The sequence below is a fragment of the Pristis pectinata genome, chromosome 28 (genome assembly GCF_009764475.1).
Source record: "Pristis pectinata isolate sPriPec2 chromosome 28, sPriPec2.1.pri, whole genome shotgun sequence".
Classification (NCBI taxonomy): domain Eukaryota; kingdom Metazoa; phylum Chordata; class Chondrichthyes; order Rhinopristiformes; family Pristidae; genus Pristis; species Pristis pectinata.
Genome location: NC_067432.1, coordinates 27337779 through 27358229, shown reverse-complemented (window position 1 = coordinate 27358229; position 20451 = coordinate 27337779). Strand labels below are relative to the sequence as shown.

At 42.5% G+C, this 20451-nt stretch overlaps 1 protein-coding gene across 1 annotated transcript in view; it reads left to right on the top strand.

Moving 5' to 3' along the window:
* The first annotated feature begins 438 nt into the window (after positions 1 to 438).
* The window catches only part of LOC127584043 (aquaporin-9-like), a 58748-nt gene continuing 38735 nt past the window's right edge, over positions 439 to 20451 (top strand). Inside the window, exons 1-2 of the mRNA XM_052040576.1 lie at positions 439 to 813; positions 2984 to 3110. Coding sequence (XP_051896536.1) covers positions 709 to 813; positions 2984 to 3110 — 232 coding nt within the window. The 5' untranslated portion in view covers positions 439 to 708. The remainder of the gene's footprint in view (positions 814 to 2983; positions 3111 to 20451) is intronic.

Here is a 20451-nt window from a genome sequence, read left to right as displayed (position 1 = left end):
CCGAGTTACAGAGCACCCGGTACAGACAGCGAGGCGACCAGTAGCGATCTGCGGTAGGTTGGGGACACATTGTACAGTAGCTGGTTCCAAAGTCATGTTGAAAACCTTGGCCTCCAACCAGTCAGGTGAACATTTTAATACTGCCGTTTCCAGATATCTGCAGTTGTTATCGGAATTCCTTCACTTTTAATGAAGTCGGTGCCTTTTCCCATCTCCCATGTCTCCATCACCACCAACTCCAAAGAAATAATGGCTTCCAAAACATCCTCTCAACACGGTGAGCTACAAGCTCCGAGAACTTGGCTGAATCTCTGAGCCAAATGCATTTTACCCCCGGGACACTGATTTTCCTAGCGGGCCAGATATAATGGATCCACTGTGTGTGTTGGTAATGATTAACTGGGAGCACTCGAATTTAGGGAAACGGGCAAATGTTTCTTTCCCTCCGATGTCGATAACTTGCTGAGTTATTGGAAACCTGACTGTATTTGGAAATGTGGGGAGAAAGAGAGCGAGGGAGAGGGCGAGGATTCTGGTCATGTTGAGCGTGGACCGCACGTTTTGATCTGTTATCACAGCCGGGGCAGAGAGGTGGACAGCACAGTGACGAAGTTCAGAGCGGTGTGTTGTCTAAAAGAACCAACAGGTAGCGGCTCCTGCACAGAGAGAGAGGGAGAGAGAGAGAGAGAAAGAACTCGCTGACACACCATGCAATCACAGATCCAGAAGAAGAGTTTGGTAGATACATGCAAACTCAAGAACAGCTGGATAAAAGAAGGGCTCGCCGAATTTTTGGGAACATTTATTCTGATTGTGAGTATTGGCAATGATGAGTTTCCTCATGAATAACTGCATCCATTAGCTCTCATCTGGGGGCACCTGTGCCAAGTCATTGGAGACAGACCTTACCTCAGTTGTACATCAATAGTCACAAAGACCCTCTTTACCGCCAAATTCTCGTAAATTTTAAATTGAAGTGTCAAAATAGGCCTCGTGTTCTAATTTCAAGGGGAAAGAACCGAGCAGAGAAAGTAAAAAAAAGGTACTCTGTAAACAAAGGTTGTCCGGGTCCCACTGTTTTCCCCCGTTAGTCTGCCCGGATGCTGTGTGAAGTCCGTGTATTTCCATGCTGAATTGACAGTAATCATCACCCGTGGCACCACTTCCCGTGTACTGGTCTCTAGAACAGAAGGCTTTCGTATTGCGGCTGCGGTGCGTTGACAGATTATGAAGCAAGCATCAAAACGCTGCCGTGTGCGATTGGCAGTATTGCAAACGGTCAGCAGGGAAGGCGAACAAAATCCAGTGCCGTTCAGTTGGGCAGAGAGCTCATTTTCCTTCACGTCTCTCGCGTCCCCAGGACGTCCAAAGTCACTCCAGAGTCTCAGAACTACTGGTGAAGCGTGCTCAGTACAATTTTCACGGAATCTTACAGCTCAGTGAGAGGCCATTCCGCCCATTGCACTTGTGCCGCTCTCCGCACAACATACATTTCTTTCTTTTCAAATATTAATCAACTTTTTTTGGAAGTTCCTGCTGAACTTGATCCCACCATCTTTTCAGGTCTACACCAGATGGGATAAAACAACCCCTATCTCCCCACTGGTTCATATATAACCACACTCAGGGGTCAGCAAGATCCCACAACCAGGATGGTGAGAGGTCCCCGGAGTGCATCTGGGGTTCACCGGTACAACATTGGCCAAAACCCTGAGGTTTCTGGTGAACCTGCTCAGGTTACACCCACAGCAAGCCAGGAGGCCAGATAGAATATCATTGTAGAGCTGGCAGTGTTGGCTATGGTGATACAAATCTGCCAAGGTGCTGAGAGAACTCCGACAGGCCTTTGGAATGAACATTCATACGGGGCCTTGGATGAGCCTGTTATCCACTGTATTTCCAACAATGCAGCAATTCCATCAGTAACTAACTATGATATATTAAACAAGTTTGAAATATAAATCACATCTGATTTTAAGTCATTATCCATGACAAGTTGGCCTGTTTCTGCTAGGGTGGTGGATGATTTATACATCAGTGGTGCTACTGCTATCTAATTGTCCTTAAAATAAGGAGGATTTTTACATAACTCCCATCCAAATTGAACCCCACAGGTGCAAATTTTTGTTCTAAGTGCATCCTGACAGCTTTAGTGGGGTGACATGGTGTTTTGGAAAAGGGCCAATCCCAGGACCCAGCAGCCTGTGTGATAGGTACCCCATCCTCAACCATTCACTCACTCCACCACTGACGCACAGTAGCAGCAGTTTGTACCATCTACAGGATGCACTGCAGCAACTCACCGAGACTCCTTAGACAGCACCTTCCAAACCCATCACCTCTACCAGTTAGAAGGACAAGGGCAGCAAAAGCCTGGGAACACCACCCCCTGGAACTTGCCCTCCAATCCACACACCATCCTGACTTGGAAATATATCGCTATTCCTTCACTGTCGCCGGGTCGAAATCTTGGAACTCCCTCCCTAACCGCACTGTGGGTACACCCACACCTCAAGGACCGCAGGGGTTCAAGAAGGCAGCTCGCCACCACCTTCTCGGGATGGGGAAATAAACGCTGGCTCAGCCTGTGAAGCCCACGTCCCTTGAATGAAAGAAAAGTAATTCTAGAATCTCTCCCAATATGGACACTTTCCCTCCAACCATTTTCACAGAAATGAAATTGTGTGCCATGAGTGTGTATGTTTGTTAGACAACAATGACTATATGTCAAACATACCCTGAGATCATGGTGGACACTGTACCTATATGGGGTCTTTCTTTCTTGCAACCTTTCAGTTAAGATGTGAACTCATTTACCGGAAGTTTGCTTATTACTTCATTAAAATTTATAGCAAAGTCATTTCATATTATGTATATTAAAATATCCAGGTGATTCAGTGTTTCAAATTAAAGAGCTGATGTCATAGTACCATATATCTTTTGAAATATCTGTAAATGTTGTTCCAAATTCTGTATATTGCAGCTGTTTGGTTGTGGGTCTATCGCCCAGTCAGTGCTGAGCAGAGGAGTAAGTGGCAACATGTTGACTTCTTCTATTGGCTTTCCATTTGGCGTTACCATTGCTGTTTATGCTACAATAGGAGTGTCAGGTAGGTGGAGACATTCTTCTGAACAGCGTGAAAGATTTAAGAGATTTTAAATGTTGAAAGAGAAAATGTTGGCTTTAACTAACCCAAGTTTTTTATTACAATATGGCACTAAAGCTATAAAGATAATAACATCAATAAAGGTAATGGGGATATTTCTTTATTATTTGGATATAGCCTTGAGAATCCTTGAGCTGCCAGCAGATCCAGAAAAAATACTCTCGCTGGCTACAGGCTCTTTATAAAGTTTTCAGTTCATAAACAATGAAGCTCAGACAAATTTTAATGTTTTAGTCATGAAGCAAGTTATGTCTCGATTAATGATTTACAAACTCTTTGAATAATTGCAAATGAAATCCGCATTTGAAATATTAATGATAAAAATTCATCAACGAGCCTCCAGTGTCTGAACCCTGAAGTTTGTTATAATAGGGAATTCTGAAAGAAAACAAAACAGGAAGAAAGAAAAATTGAATTGGAATTGGTTTATTATAGTACAGTGAAAAACTTGTCTTGAATACTATTCATACAGATCAATTCATTACATCAGCGCATTGAGATAGTACAAGGTAAAACAATAACAGAATGCAGAATAAAGTGTAACAGCTACAGAGAAAGTACAGTGCAGGTAGACAACAAGGTGCAAGATCATAATGAGGTAACGGAAAGAAGTGTTAAAAAATGTCTTCAATTTTCTTAAATCTGGAGCAATAATTAAAATATGATGAAACAAATCTTGACACTTTTAAAAGTACCGGGGAGGTTGTTTGGCCATAACTGGCATACTGTTCTGTTACAAGTTAATTGTGCTCAAGTGACCAAGGCGTCACTTCTTGTGACAGCCTGTGTGTGTTGCTGGAACGTCAATGCAGAAACCTCGCAGTGTTCACTCTGTTTGAATGGGGATTCAGTGACAAGATGCTGGTCTTGACCAGGGTTCGGAGGAGCCGTGCATCTCTGACACCAGTGTCCAGAGTTAGAGCATACTCACCAAGATATTGCTGACTGAATTTTACATAAATAACAGTGAGTGCAATCAGCCTTGGTGTTACTTTCAAAGCAAAATGCAGCACAATAGTTTAATATTTCTTCCATTCTCCCTGTATTCTAACCTTATATCTATTCAAATGGGCTGAAGGGCATGCTTTGTGCTGTATGGTTCTATGGTTTTGTGCTGTATGGTTCAAATACATTTTTTTCCCTAATCAAATGGCTGAGGAGGCTCATTCTTTACAACTATGTCCCTGTCCATACTAACAACATTTTTGAAGACACATGCAATGTATGATCCAAAATGCATCTACTTCATGGGTGGAGCATTGTGCTGCCTCACTCTTTGCTTTGACACATACAGTAGAAATGATGTAAGCCTATCTATCCATCATTATGTCCTGAATATTCAGATGGATGTAGAGTTGAGAATATGTTACAGGTTAATTTAAAACTAAATTTTGCTTAAAGTAATAAATCTATGCTGGAACAAAATAGAGACATTGGATTCTCATTCATGCCTTCTGCCATTTTTTGAAATGAAACTTACTTTAGAAATCTTGGATTATTCTTTCCAAAATTCATTAAATTGGATCTTGGATTATTTCAACTTGGGCAATTCAGAGACAGAGTTTCATTTCACTGCTATGACAGCACCATAATTTATTTAAGTGAAATAAAAATTGAGAAGCAACAATGTTTATGTCAGAGAAGGCAACAATTGATGTGACAACAAAGCAGTATATCGGGTTTTTTTGGAGATTGGCGTGGGGGGAGATGTACACATTTTATCAATGCCTCAGATGCAACTATTTCTACTGTCAATGGATCGAAGGAAGAGTCAGCTCTCTTGGCAGAGTGATAAGGAATATTCTGCTTGAGTTAAAGCCTTTAGAATATTCTGTCAGGATGGACCTATGGTCAGCAGGTCTCTATACATCACACAACGATTGTAGAGAACCAGAGGCTTCAATGCTAACAGACTGGACATTGCACATTTTTTGCAGGAGAAAGTATATCACCTGCTCCCCCTGCCCTGAGGGTAGTCTCTGGACATCAGCCGTGGGCACAAATGGTGGTGGGCTCACCATGTCATGGCAGGGAGGTCAGGGTGTAGGAGGTGTGGGTGAGGATCAGGAGCAGCAGAAAAGGTCTGGAGGATGGCGGAGCTGGGAGGTAGGGGTTTGCGCTTGGAGGTAGGGTGGTGTGGGGCATGCTTTAATGTGGGTGAAGGAGGTAAGTTAGTTAAACCTCATTTTACGTCACTGCTATTGGACCAGATTGTGTTGCTATGGGAGTGCCCAACAATGGATGGCCCCTGGGACAACAGGGCCCACATTCCCCTGTAGTGGTCCAACTAGAGACCCGCATGGAGAATGATTCAGTGTAGAATCAGGATCGTTATAGTTATTGGTGACAAAGGGTACTTGGATGAATTTTCAGAGTGATGCAAAACAACACAGAAAAGCTCGTTTCTATATTTCACTCATGAAAAATACAGATTTTCAATTGTAAACCATTGAAAAAGGTGTGCAATCAAATTTCCAGATAGTAATGTCTCCGATCAGAAATCCATCAGTTACGAATTATGATACTTCCACACCCATCAGATAAGCCACACAATGTAAAGCTCACTAAAATGATCATTAATGAGTCACCTATCATGTACATAAACTCTTGCAGAGACTGGATGGTCTAATGGCTTAGCCCAATGTTCATATACCTTTGGAATTTATATTCTATCTGTTGGGATAAAAGTCTCTTCAGTCTATTGGCTCTTAAATGTTTAGTGATCTTTATATATGCAAGTCCACATAATCAACAGGTATCATCAGACTCAATTAAGTCTAAAGATACACTTTATTGCCTAATAATTTAAAAATAACAAACAATCCATTTTACCGCTCTTCAGCCGGTGCTTCTTCCATGTAAAATAATTTTATTCCTCTCTCCTGCACTCCATTTGTCTCACATCCCTTCTGCTACATGAATGAAGATCTTTGTTCTTTTACTTTTCTTCACCAGAGGAAGTTTGCCCTTGGTTTCTGACTTCACCCCATGCCTGGGAATTAACTAGCCAAAAGGACTACTTATCTAACCTGACTGTCTCCCTTTGGAAATACTTTTATCTATTCCTCTCTCAGGGATCTGCAGTCCTCGCAACGTAAATGTTTATTGGGAGCCCTTGGGATAAGAGAACAATTCCGCTGCTGTCTCCAACCATTCTGGGCCACAGCATTACAGTACAGCCTCCATCTTATACATTCTGCAACCACCTGAGGTTATGGCTTTCCTTTTAAAACCCTCTGTGCAAACTCTATCTTTAAGAAACCTAGCACTTGAAAGTATTTTCTTTTCCGAATCCATGCTTTGCAAAATTGTTCAAAGAAATTCTCAACTTCTTCTTTGCCTAAGTAAGGAAGAAATTTGGCTAGAATCATACCTCAAGAGAAGATCTCAAAAATGTATCTGGTCTTGAAATGAAAGAATTTCAGCAATCATCACTGTCTGCACTATGACAATTTTGATTGAAGTCTTTGGTTTAGTTTTCTTTCTCTTGTTAAGATGAAGATATCCCAATAAGTGAAGGAACAGCTTTATCCAGGTGCAGCCTCCTGGGCACAGTTGCCACCTGAGTTTTGGCATTGAGTCCAGTCCAGAACACAGTAGAACTTCTATACCTCCTTCGGTCCAGATGAAAGGTCTCCACCTGAAACATTGACTGCCCACTTCCCTCCACAGATGCTGAGTTCCTCCAGCTGTTTGTTCTTTTTGCTCCAGATTCCAGCATCTGCAGTTTCGTGTCTCCATCAAACATCTATACCCACCTGTTCAGCTGCTAACTGTGGGGACAAGCTATTTTCACAGCCTTCAACATTACTTGCTCTGGCTGCACTTTTGCTTCTATAGCCTTTTCTTGTCCAAGGTTATAAAAACGTAAACTAACCCACCAATGGGTGCTGAAGGAGTGCTTCACTGTCAGAGGCACTGTCCTTCAACCAAGACATTAAACTGAGGCCACATCTCCTCTCTCAGGTGAATCCCATAATACTGTTTTAAAGGGGAGTTCTCCCTAGTATCCTGGTTAGTACTTATTCCTGATTCAACACTGGAAAGTGCATGATCCAGTCGACAGTGTTTGTGGGTACATGCATTGCTCAAATTGCCTGTCACTTTTCCTGCATTACGTCAGAAGTACTCCATTGGTTGTAATGCAGTTTGGGATATCCTAGGTTGTGAAAAGTATTGTGTACCACAACCCATGAACCAAGATGTGGACAGACAATTTGTGAATCAAGTCCAACCCCAACAATTCTTCCTTTAATCTTCCAAAGTCCGATATGAAAAGCAGGTGCACAACCTTCCTGAGAGGCTTCCTAATGAACTGCTCGAGATCACACTGCCTAACATCAACCCTTCCTCCATCGGTATGACCTGTGTGTTACTGTGTGTGAAACCTGCAAAATGTTCATGCACATTTAATGATCTGTCAATGCCAGCCTCGCCCTCTGTCTCTTGTGATCTTGCTGCAAAATAACATGTGACATTTCATGCATTATATTGTGGCATTGAAGCCATATGTTCTGGTTTGTGGAGCATGCAAACATTCTACAAAATCATGTATGGCTGCATCCAATGATTATGTACAAGTCAGGATCCATCCTCCTCCACAACTGTCAACCTTTTGCCTTTCCAACTTTTGATTGCCCTTATGGTTTTAACTGTTGCATGCCAGCACCCCTCCTCCATTGCTTACTGAAGCTCTTTACCAACTGGTGAATAATTTTCCAAGCTACTTGTTAATGAGGTCTAGCTTCTCCAGCCTGTTGTGTTGGTACTGTAATATCTTCATTCCTGCTACTTTGTTATTTGTAGAATTGGCATAAAGCTAATCTGTTACTTGTTGGTGAATAGATATTCCTGAATAGATATTTTTTAACTTGTTCTCAACTCCACATAAACCAATACAGAAGAATTTATTGTCCTATTCACTGACTGTATTCTTGTCTCTTTACTATGGCACTCATAAGACTGTCCATTGTTTAGCTATGCATCCATTTCACTGTGAATCACTCTTGTCTCTTAGACAGTCCCTTGGGATAGAGGATGACTTAATTGCTTCCAGTTTTGTGGGTCTGAGGTGGCTGGTGAGGCCAGTGCAGGAATCGCAGTGTCTTCCACAGATGGGGCAGTTGGTGGCTTATGGGACAAGTGGGTGGGTTGTTTGAGAGATGTTGTGTTCCTTCTACCACTTACACAGGACTTCCTGGTGCTTCTGATCCATGTTCTCAAGGTTCTCAATACCACCCTGGAAGTTCAGTTGCCACTTTTAACAGTCATGTCAGAGATTCCCAGGAGTCAGTGAAGATGTTGCATTTCTTCCAGACAGCTTTGAGCACATCCTTGAATCTTTCCCTTATCCACCCATTACCAAGTTTGGAAAAAAGAGTCTACTTTGGGAATTTGATGTTGGGCATACAAACAATGTGGCCTGCCCAATGTATCCAATTAAGTTGTAAGTAGGGCCTCAATACTGGAGACATTGGAGCGACTTTGGACGCTGATGTTAGTTCACTTGTCCTTGAATTTGAAGGATTTTGCAGAGGCAAAGTTGGTGGTAATTTTCCAGTGCCCTGAGGTGGTACTGTAGGAAGTGCAGGTCTCAGATATAGGAGGGCAGCTGGTGGAAATTCAGTCTGAAGCTTGATTTAAGAGCTGGATCTTTAAATACCCTTTTTCTCCATTGACAAAAACTGCACTGGCTCCACTGACTCATTGGAGGTTATTTCATTATTCTACAATATATGATAAAACAGCACTTTCTGTGTATCCTTAACTCATCAGTGTAATGTAGCATAACCGATTGACATATTAAGTACAATTTATGGCAATGTATGGTCCCTAATGGGCTATAATGATTCTGAAACATTACACTGGATTTCTACCTCCAGTTAGCTGCTCAGCTCTGCAGTCAGTGTGACATATCCTAATTGTGTTGCATATAAACCTATGCATTGGTTCTCCAAGGAAGAGAAAATATATCAGCTCAAGATCTGGCGGCGCAGCACCTGTTGTTTGGACACTTTGAGCTTTGAAGTAGTTCCAATGCGATCAATGTTCAGGGGCTTGTTTGTACCATGAACACACGAGCTGCTGCACAGTGAACGGGTGCATTCAATGTTACTGGTGCAGACAGAACCTGTTGTCAATCAGTGTGCAATGTTAACATAAAGCCACTACTGTCAGTTTGTGTTCAATGTTGCAGCAAGGTCATGTGTTAAACACACATGGAGGTTCAAATGTTAAGCATCAGGGTGGATCCCCCATCAGTACTGTTTAAAGAGATCACCACCACCTGAAGCTAATTTCTATTGGCTGTTGGTTCGATGGAAGAATGGTTTCCAGACTTTGTTGAAATTGCTGAAGTCTACGAGGTGTGGTTGGCCTTAACTTTGACTTCTACAGTAACTAGTTTGAGATTGATGCATTAGTAGGGTGTACAGTGTAGCAGGGAAAATGATCAGAGGGTTCACCTTGCAGGACAAGCTGCCAGCCAAGGAGGGAGAGAGAGCAGGGGCAGGGCGCCCAGCAGAGCCTGAGTCTCAGCAGGGAACACAAACCTTGGAGAGGAACTCGAGTGAGTCACCTGTGCTTTGGTCAGGACTTTCTACATGAAACATGTCATGAGCTCCAAACTCAAGAGGAGGGTGAGCAGCACATTACTAGTGGTCGGTGTGGTTACATTCCAAGCTGGAATTGGAGATATCTCTAACACATAACAGGCTGCATAGCAGAGGTTGCTGATGCTCTCTTTTCCAGGAGAGCTGCGTGCATTTTGATTTAATTCACTCTTGCCAGCAAGCAGCAGGCAGAGTGAGCACACGGATTGGCAAGGAGTACAGGTGTGCCCATGACGCAGGGTGCTTCTGGCTGCATGTCTCTCAGTGGGCACTAAATGTCACCTCGAAGATGTACTGACACTAGAAGGGAGTCCACTCCCTCAGTGCCCAGCTGCTCAGTGACCACGGTCAGTGCACCCCGCAGGTTACTGCTCAGTAAATGAAAATCAACAAACTACAGACTCTGGAAATCTCAAATAAAGAACAAATACACTGGAAACAGCACCTGATAAGTGTTTCCAGCACTTTCTGTTTTTACGTCAGTGCTCAGTCACGTGGCAGCAGTCAAAGTGCTTTCATCTTGCAACAGTCCGCTCTGTAGTCAACATTACAGGCAGAGGTGACTGCTGAGGGCTGGACATCAATGATCCAGCCCTCACTCCAGTGTGTGACCCACACATATAAGGGCAACTTACATCCAACAAGTGCACAGTGCCACCTGAAACCTGGTGCAGCCCATTGCTGTTTACGTACAAATATCCTGCTCAGATTACTCTGGAGCTGCCCTCAGTCCATGGAAAAAGCTGGATGGAAGATTGGCAACGCTCTGTTTATGCTGCCCAGCCTTGCCTTGCTGTTTGTACATGGTGAGCAGTTCCAGAGCCGAAGACGGAGGAAGACAAAGTATGGAGACAACCCCGACCGTCTCTCTGTGTCCAGGCTTGTCCATAGACAACCCATCTCACTGCACTGCCATTTCACACTGCTGTGTTGCCCCTTTCACCAGCAGTTCCTACTCCCTCTCTGTTGCTGACCACCACACTCTCTGCTTGGCTGCAATGGCAAAATAAAAGCAAACACAGAACGAACATTTCAAATTCTATTCATGCCAAACACCATTCAAACAGCAACCAGACCACTCCTGATGCAGGGTCTTGACCCAAAACGTTGTCACATTCCTTTTGCCTCCACGGATGCCGCTTGACCCACTGGGCTCCTCCAGCAGTTTATCTTGTCTTCTCCCTGCCTTGGCCTTTACCAACCCTCCTACACACTGCCCCCCAGTGGTTGCAGTGTGGCTGGTGAAAGACTCGCAATTTTCTAAAAAAAATGAAGAGAAAGTTGGTAAGAGCAGGTATGGAGGGGTTGCCTTTGCTGCCCTGCCATTCTCTAACAGAGAGAATAAAACATTATGACTCTTCTCCTAAGTTCTGACTGCAGTTTGTAACCGTGTCTAACATTGATCTGTGCAAAGTCAATGATAAACTCTGAGCTTTGGAGATGATCACTCATAGTAAACAAAATGCATGAAACATTTCACTTTATTAACTTCGAAGATTATCAGAGAAAGTTCTGGAGTTGGAGACGTCAGTTATCCTTTGAGTAAACATTTGTTCTTCTAAAGAACATTTCTAAAAAGAAATACAATTAATTCTATGGAACACTAATCCGAACTCTTTGTAATAGATTACATGGACTCATCAATTGATCATTAAACAAAAATGCTGAATTACTGTAATGCAGTTCACATTGTATCAGATAACGACTGAAGGAGTACTCTTTATGTATTTAACTGCAGCTGAATTTCTCTCGGCCAATTTCCTTCAACATCTGGATTTCTATAGTACGGTCAAGGGATTTTCAGCAGGTGCTGTTCCTTATCCAATCCGATGGGGGGGTAATTTCCTTTAAGCACTTCAGTTATGCATTAGCAGATGGTGGGGCTAAATTTGATGCCCCTCAACAACAGAAAGGGGCAAGTGATACACAGTTAGCCAGTATCATTTCAACCAGATGCAAACAGCACTCCAAATACTTGCTGCCTGTTCACCACAGTATCGGTGTCCTCATAGCATTCACTCCACCACTGAGTGGTTTACCCTCAGTGTGGTCAGCAACAGTTAAAACAAGCCTGCAGGGCTTGAAGAGAAAGTGCACTGCGGCTTCTGCAAATAGAGGTCGTCATTACGGGGAAGATGGCAACTTGCCTTCTCCCAACACCAGCCACTCGCTCTGCGCCACGCTGCCATCGTTCATCAACCAGCAGTCAGGACCCGTACCTTGTATTTATACCGCACCTTCATACGCTTCATACGGCTGCAAGTCTGACACACACGCGTGGCAATTTGCACACAGTGTCAGTTCTTCAACCGTGGCAGGCATATCATCCATACAGGTTTTGAAGCACTCCCCCACACACTTTTCTCTCTCTTGCTGGACAAGGTAGTTGCTGGAATGGAGACATATATTGGAATTGGAGTTGGTTTATTATTGTCACATGTACTGAGATACAGTGAAAAGCAGATCATTCCATAGATAAGTACATCAAGGTAGTAAAAAGGAAAACAGAATGCAGAATATAATGTCTTCTTCCATTTCCTGGAGCACTGCAGTGCAGAGCCAGCAAACCTTCTGATTCTTTATTACCATGGACAATAGTGGAGTTAAAATGCCAGACAGAGTACCAGAAAATTACGTTGTAGTTATTTCTATAATTCACCTGCATTTGAAATGTCCTTTATTGATTTCAAACATTAGGTTTGTCCAGCCGTAATAGTGTTGTATCTCAGAAGACAGTCCACCAACCAATCGTCCTCAGGGGTTGATGCAGCTTTCTCTGATGATCAGGAAGTAATGTGCAGCCATGATCACAACTCACAATATTCCACCAAAGGAAGTTCTGGAGTGAGTGCATAAAAATCACACAGAGTCAGCTGTAATTATTGATAATTGTCATCTTAATAACTAAAGTAGGCTCCTTTGCCAGCATAACCCTAACTTTGGTTCATTCAACCACTAATAAGCAGAACCTAGTGTTGAAAAGGGACAGACAAGAAATACATCATGTATATTGGTAAAACAAGATTAAAATAGTTCAAAGTTGACTGCAACGGATGTAACCAGAGTTTCCAAGATTAAACACCTCAAGAGTGCAATGAGGGGCTATTGATGTGTCACTGGAGAAAGAGATTGTCTTCAGAATGCAACAAAATAATCCAGTAATGGGAACATAGATAGATTAGTGGTGGTTCCTATGTCTGATTGGCTGAGTTCAGTGAATGTGGTGAGTGTTACATGGGTTTAATAAACTTACGTTCGACAACTTTAGGGTGTGCTGTGGTGCAGCTGTTAATGCTGCTGCCTCACAGCTCCAGAGATCTAGGTTTGATGCTGACCTTGAGTGCTATCTGTGTGGAGTTTGCACATTCTCCCTGTGACTGTGTGTGTTTACTTGGTTTCCTCCCATATGCCAAAGCCGTGCTAGTTGGTAGGAGAATTGGCTACTGTAAATTGCCACTAGTATGGGTGGGTGGCAGGAGAATTTGGAGTTGATGTGTGAGAGAGAATAGATTACAGGGAAATAATTTGGGGAATGAGACTGATGGGATCGCTCTGAGAACCAACATGGACTCGATGGGCCAAATGGCCTTCTTCTGTATCATTATAAAAATACATGAATAAAAATATACCTCAGAGAGTACTGCATCAAATTGTTGCTCAGAGGGGTTGTTTCAAATCCTTAGTTTGTTGCTTTTGCTTAAGTTCAGTACAATCCATTAAAGGTTTCTTTTCTTTGAATTTGTTTACAGATATGTCAACTTAGCAAGTTCCATGATATTTATCTCTATGTATGATTAGCCACAGTTGACATCCAACGTGTGTTCATCTTTAACTATGACAGGTGTAATGAGGTTAAGATTTAACCCTTCATGTCAGAGGCACCTTAGTTTTCTGTTCATTCAATGTACAGTAGCTTCAACAATCCCATGTTGAAGCTAGAGGGATTATTCCAAGTCACATTGCTTCATTTGTCCCCTCGGTCAATATGCTGCAATTCATGATTGTGCCACAATATTTAGGAGAAGAACAACAGAAGCCACAGGGAACCTAGAAGTGAAATTGTGCACCTATCACAAGTCATGGGTTGTCTCAGAAGGGCTTAAAGATGGGATGGTTACAATCAATAAATGGCCAAGAAGAGGTAGCCAATGGCTTAAATGGAGGAGTGTTTCACTGGATGTTTCCAATGCGGGTCCATAACCCTTAAATTGCTTCTGCTTTGGAGATCTTTAAATGAGTTTCTATAACCAACAACCCTTCTATAATTTCTATAATTTCTATAATCAACACAGATTATAGGTGACAAAGCAGAACACGTAGCTTGAATTCCAGGGAAGTAAATTGATGTTAATTTTAAAATTATTGTCCTGCAAACTGAAGGGTTCATCTAGATGGACGCTTACACAAGCAGAAATCTAATGCAATGGATTTCACCCATTTTCCATATTGGCTGCAGTTATTTTGCACATGTATTTATTGGGCATAACATTGAGAAAATTTATCATGCACTTTTTAAAGAATTCCTTAGCCAGGCAGTCCCAATATGGGAGGAATCTATTAGGAACAGTTTAGTGATGCTCAGATCACTACCATATATCTATTTGACCTTCATGACAGTGTATATCCCACTGAGAATCCAAGCACAGAAGTGCTAAGATGCTGACAAGGATATAACTTAAATGTTACGGAGCTTCAGAACCTGCCTTTGATCCTCTTGTAAAGAGATCTATTTTGATCTATGGACTGGATGTCATCTTCTTGTTTTCCTTGTGCACAAATGGTGGAGAACCATGTGGACTTAGAGGACACATGGTCGTGGCCATTTGGAGAATTTGGCCCTTTACCCTGCAGATCCACCCACTCCTTCAGCAGACAAGGACTGGAACACCTGGCTGCAAATGGGGGAGGGGAGAATAAGGCAGTGGTCCACTCTTTAGCTGCCTCTGTCTGTATATAAGACCATTTGCCTTCTAGAGTCGATACAGAAACTTACAAACTCCCTATAATAAAGAAGCCTTATTTGATCATTTCTTTCCCCGAACCTTCTTTTCACTTACATCCACACACTGAGCATGCTGGTGCAAATTGATGTATGAACATTAAATAGTTCCTGGGATCAACAATTCCATATGGTTTTATTTACGCCATATTGAAAAGACATAGAGTGGATTTGTCAAAACCATAAATTTTCACAAGCACACTTGCTAGGGGACTTTTCCCATTTAATTTAACATTGCAACAATGGGATGAGATTTATTTTATAAATTGTTGGCACTCAGCAAAGCATGCAAAGCTCATAGCTTTGCTGCCACATTTATAATGAAAATAATACACATTGTATTACAGGATCAACATCATTTCCTATGCTTCTTCCAGATTGTGTTGTTCTTAATCCTGGCTTTGACCAGTATAAATTCTCCCTATAGTGGAAATTTATGCTGTGGTTGATGATCCTATGAATTCCATCTCAGATTTCCAATTCAGCTGTTGTCACTGCAGAGACAGCTTTGGCATACATACGATCATAAGGCAAGTTACATCAACTGAAATTGGACGAAACCCAATTTTCGACTCAACTGCTAATTTCTCACTTGGTGGAGAAGGAGTGAAGGTTTTCTGAAGGCTGAGATTAAACCCTTTAAGAATAACAGAAAATTGTGCAGATTGTAAATCAGCTGCTCCCAGCTCATGTCTAAATTTGCACCAGTCAACCCATTTTCTTGAGGCTTTATGTTGGGAGCATTTCTCATATATTTCTCAGATATCTCCTTACGAAACAGGAGACCATTTGGCCCATTAAGTCTATGCCAGCTCTGAGAGCACACCCATCAGTCCCATTCCCCCACATAGCTCTTTGCAAACTATTCTCTCTCACATATATTATATACTGTATACGGTAAGATGTGCAACAGTATGCAAAAGGCCAGGACGTTTGATTCAAAAAGCCACACATTGTAATGGTTCCACGTGGACAACAGTTGGCAGATAAGGAAAATCAGAGCCACTGTACAGGCTCAGATGCTTATCTCAATACCAAGTCTCGCAATGCAAAGAATTCTGTTACCCAGCCACCAGGAGACAAGTTTTAAATTGTCTCCAAAGTACATGATTCCCAGACAGAATGGTGGGATTTACTTGAATCTGTTTCCACTTGGGAATTCAGTTCCACTTTCTTGAGATGTCACTTGATAAACCTTCCATGGGCAAGACATGTTAACACTTAATTTACTGTAAAATCCATCATCAAAATTAAAAGTTTTGAGAGAGGTTAGTAAAGTGATTAGATAACCTAGAGCCAAGACAACGAAATTAAAAAGGAACATCTGTGCCGGAGTTGAAATTGGCTTGAATATCATACAATGCTATGTTCTCAAAGGCTTATCCAAGGAATTAGCTCCTTGCTTGTCTTTGTTTACTGACCCATTGAGTGGAACCGAGCAAAAGTCACGCCAATCAATAAGAATTTCCGTCGCTGGGTACTTACAGATTAATATGGACATTGTCAGTATGGAACGTTTTGTAAATGAGAAGTTAGAACATCTCAATTATCATTACCTAAATTCCAGTTTCTTTCAAACAAAATCAGTTGACTTGTGATGCTTTTTGTCAATAATAAAAATATGGGCTGCACGGTAGTGTAGCAGTTAGCATAACGCTATTACAGCGCCAGCAACCCTGGTTCAATTCCACTGCTGTCTATAAGAAGTTTGTACATTCTCCCCGTGTCTATGTGGGTTTTCCTCTGGGTGCTCTGGTTTCCTCCCACCTTCCAAAGATGCACAGGTTAGTAGCTGTGAGCATGCTATGTTGGCACCAGAAGCGTGGTGACACTTGCAGGCTGCCCACCAGCACATTCTCAGTAATGCTAAAAGATGCATTTCACAATGTGTTTTGATGTACGTGACTAATAAATAAATATCTAATGTCTATCTAAGATATAGCTCTCAATATTACTGGGGCTGTTGATTTAGCTCATTGTAAATCTGTTCTCTTAACTAATCAGCTGCTGTGTGAGATGAGTAGCTCCCTCCAAGAATGAAAATATTGAATCATGTCATGCCACGTTAGGAAGGAAAGCATGTTTAGCTTTATTAATTGTCGTTATTTTATCAGTAATCAGGTAAATGTTCAACATGACCTTGACAACATTCAGGTCTGATCTGATAAGTCGCGAGTAAACTTTGCACCACATAAATATCAGGTGACGACTATCTCTAATAAGATAGAGTCCACTATACTTAATGACATTCTCAAGTCCTTTATCTTCAACATTCTGAGGATCACCAATGATCAGAGAACTAACAGAAATAATGTGACTACAGGAGCAGGCCAGAGACTGCAATCCTGTGATTGAGTCCCTGACTCATCAAAACCTATCAACCATCAACAAGGCACGTCGGTGTCGTGGAATACTCTCTACTTGACTGGATGAGTGGAGATCCAGCAAAAAGAAAACTTAATCCCACCCAGGGCAAAGCAGCCAGTTTGACCAGAATCTCGTTCACCAACCTCAACGTTCACTCACAAAATGCTGGAAACACTCAGCAGATCAGGCAGCATCTGTGGGAAGAGAAACAGAGCTAACATTTCAGGTCAAATGTTCCCCAGTTCTGACGAAAGTCTTTGACCTCAAAAGTTAGATCTGTTTCTCTTCCCACAGACTCCGCCTGACCTGCTGAGTGTTTCCAGTATTTCTAGTTTTTATTTTAGATTTCCAGCATCTGCAGGTTTTTTTTTTAAACATTCATCCCCTCTGCAACAAAGCACTGTAACTGTGGTGATTACCATCTACAAAATGCATGAAAGTTACTGACATGGGCCACTCCAATAGCATCTCCCAAACCCAGGACCTCTACGAGCGAAAAGGTAAGAGCAGTGGGTGCATGGGTACATCCCCTCCTCCAAATAACAGACCACCTTGACCGGGAAATGTCTCATCTTTCCTCTACTGCTGCCGGTTCTAAACCTTGGAACTCCCTATCCAGCCTCCACCAGAAGGACTGCAGTGTTCCAGGAAGGTAGCTCATCACCACCTCCCCAAAGGCTATTAGAGATGGCCAGTAAATGCTGGCACCATTAATGAGTGGCAAAGATAGGGTGAATGCGCAGTCTTTTTCCCAGGGTTGGGGAATCAAGAACTAGAAGGCATAAGTTTAAGGTGAGAGGGGAGAGATTTAATAGGAGCCTGAGGGGCAACTTTTTCACCTGGAGAGTGGTCAGTATATGGAATGAACTGCTAGAGGAAGTGGTTGAGGCAGGTACATTAACAACATTTAAAAGGCACTTGGACAGGTACACGGATAGGAAAGTAAACCTAGAGGGCTATGGGCCAAATGTGGGCAGATGGGATGAACTTAGATGGGAATTTTGGCTGGCATGGACCAGTTGGGCTGAAGGGCCTCTTTCCATGCTGTATGACTCTATGACTCTATAATCCCCAAGTAATTCACAAACTTGAACTAAATTTGTCCATTAGCTGAGGACCTTCCAGTCTGATCCAGTTTGATGCAGTATTATTGAGATATAAAAAGCAATTTTATGTCATTAACAAGACAAATTGGATAATTTTTGTGACATGTGATTTTCTTACTGAATCATTTTTAACAGAAAGAAATTGAATATGAAAAATGTGAAGTAAGTGTAATGGTCTTTGGATCAGTACAAATTGTATTGTACCATGTGCTATTATTAGGGATCAGCCTGCTGCCGCAATGTTGCATCAGAAGAGTGACCCTTGCTGTGTTCCAAAATGTTTACCGATGAGCAGTTTTGTTTGTGATTTGATCAAACTATCACAGTCCACACTGATCTGTTGACAGTTTGATGTGAGTACATGGTGCTGAATGCTATAGTAACTGTAGTTCCTGACAGTAAAACTCAGTAAAGAGGGGGGTCAAAACAGAATAGTAAGGCTCAATTGTTAAACACAAGTGTGAGGTGTCACATATTGGTCAGTTAAATCAGGGCAGGACTTACACAGTAAATGGTAAGGCCTTGGACAGTGTTGTAGAACAGAGAGACCTAGAGGTGCAAGTACATTGTTCCCTGAAAGTGGCAACACAGGTAGGCAGGGTGGTGAAGAAGGCATTTTACATGCTTGCCTTCATTGGTCAGGGCACTGAGTACAAGAGTTGGGACGTCATGTTATGGCTGTACAAGTCGTTGGTGAGACCGCACTTGGAGTTTTGTGTACAGTTCTGGTCGTCCAGCTAAAAGAAGGATGTCATTAAACTGGAAAGGGTGCAGAAAAGATTCACGAGGATGTTACCAGAACTGGAGGACTTGAGTTACAAGGAGAGGCTGGATGGGCTGAGACTTCTTTCTCCTGAGTGCAGGAGGCTGAGGTGTGACCTTATAGAGGTTTATAAAATCATGAGGCGTGTAGATAAAGTGGATGGTCACAGGATAGGGGAGTCTAAAACCAGAGGCCATAGGTTTAAGGTGAAAGAGGAAAAATTTATAAGGAACCCGAGAGGCAATTTTTTCACAGAGACCGTAGTGGTTATATGGAATGAGCTGCTCAAGGAAATGGTAGGGGCAGGTACAATTACAATGTTTAAAAGACGTTTGGACAAGTTCATGGATAGGAAAGGTTTAGACGGATATGGGTCAAACGCAAGTGAGTAGGACTAGCTCAGATAGACATATTGAACAGCATGGACAAGTTGGGCCGAAGGTCCTGTTTACAGACAAGTTCTCATTGTAAAATGCACCATTCAGAGAAATGCATGGGGGCGAACACAATGATGCCAAGCGCCTGTGTGCCTGCTGGAAAGCTGCAGCGGAGGCATAAGGCTGACAGAATGCTCAAGGAACTTGGCCCACTCCAGGTTGGAATCTTTACCCTTTTTTCCCTCTCTCTCCTTGACCCATCCCCTGGTGGATCTGCTCTCCTCTCATCCCCCACACCTGCCTATCACTATCTCTCACCTGCATCTACCTATCACCACCCTGTGCCCACCCCGCCTCCCCTCTTTTGTCCACCTATCACTGCTCTGCTTTTCCCTCCTATATACTGGGCTTCCCCTTTTTCTATCTTCAGTCCTGAAGAAGGGTCCTGACCCGAAACGTTGACCGCCTGCTTTTCTCCACGGATGCTGCCTGGCCTGCTGAGTTCCTCATGTTTTTCCCCAGTAATCTGTTATTAAATCTATGCATTGTATCTAAATGTAACAGGCTCAAATAATACAGCAGAAGTGTGTTTTGGAATGAATGCTGAAAGAATGCCACTGAGAAAATGTAAAACACTGTAGGCTTTCCCATCAGTTGTCTCTGGCCTTGGTGTGTCCTGTACCAGGGGTCCCCCATCTCTCTCTGCACTCCAACCCATACCAAAGACCTGTCTCAGGTACAACAGGTGGCCAGTAACTCTTCACTGGATGCTTAACACAAATCACACTCTGTCTCAGGAGAAGTTTATTCAGAAAGTCAATGACTTATAAGCTGACATTGCACCATTCTGTGGAAAACAAACCTAGAAGTGAGAGGCCAGTGGAAAGCACAACTTTTGTTGGTATCAGATGCTCCATGAACTGTGACCTAACTAGGCAATCATTGTGGCAGTGGAAGCTTGTTGCTTCATGAACTTTCAGAAGTGATCAAATAAAAATGAAGTCTGGGTCTTGACTACTGATTCTTTCAGAAGTAAATTATTGAAAAGTATGCACCAGCAA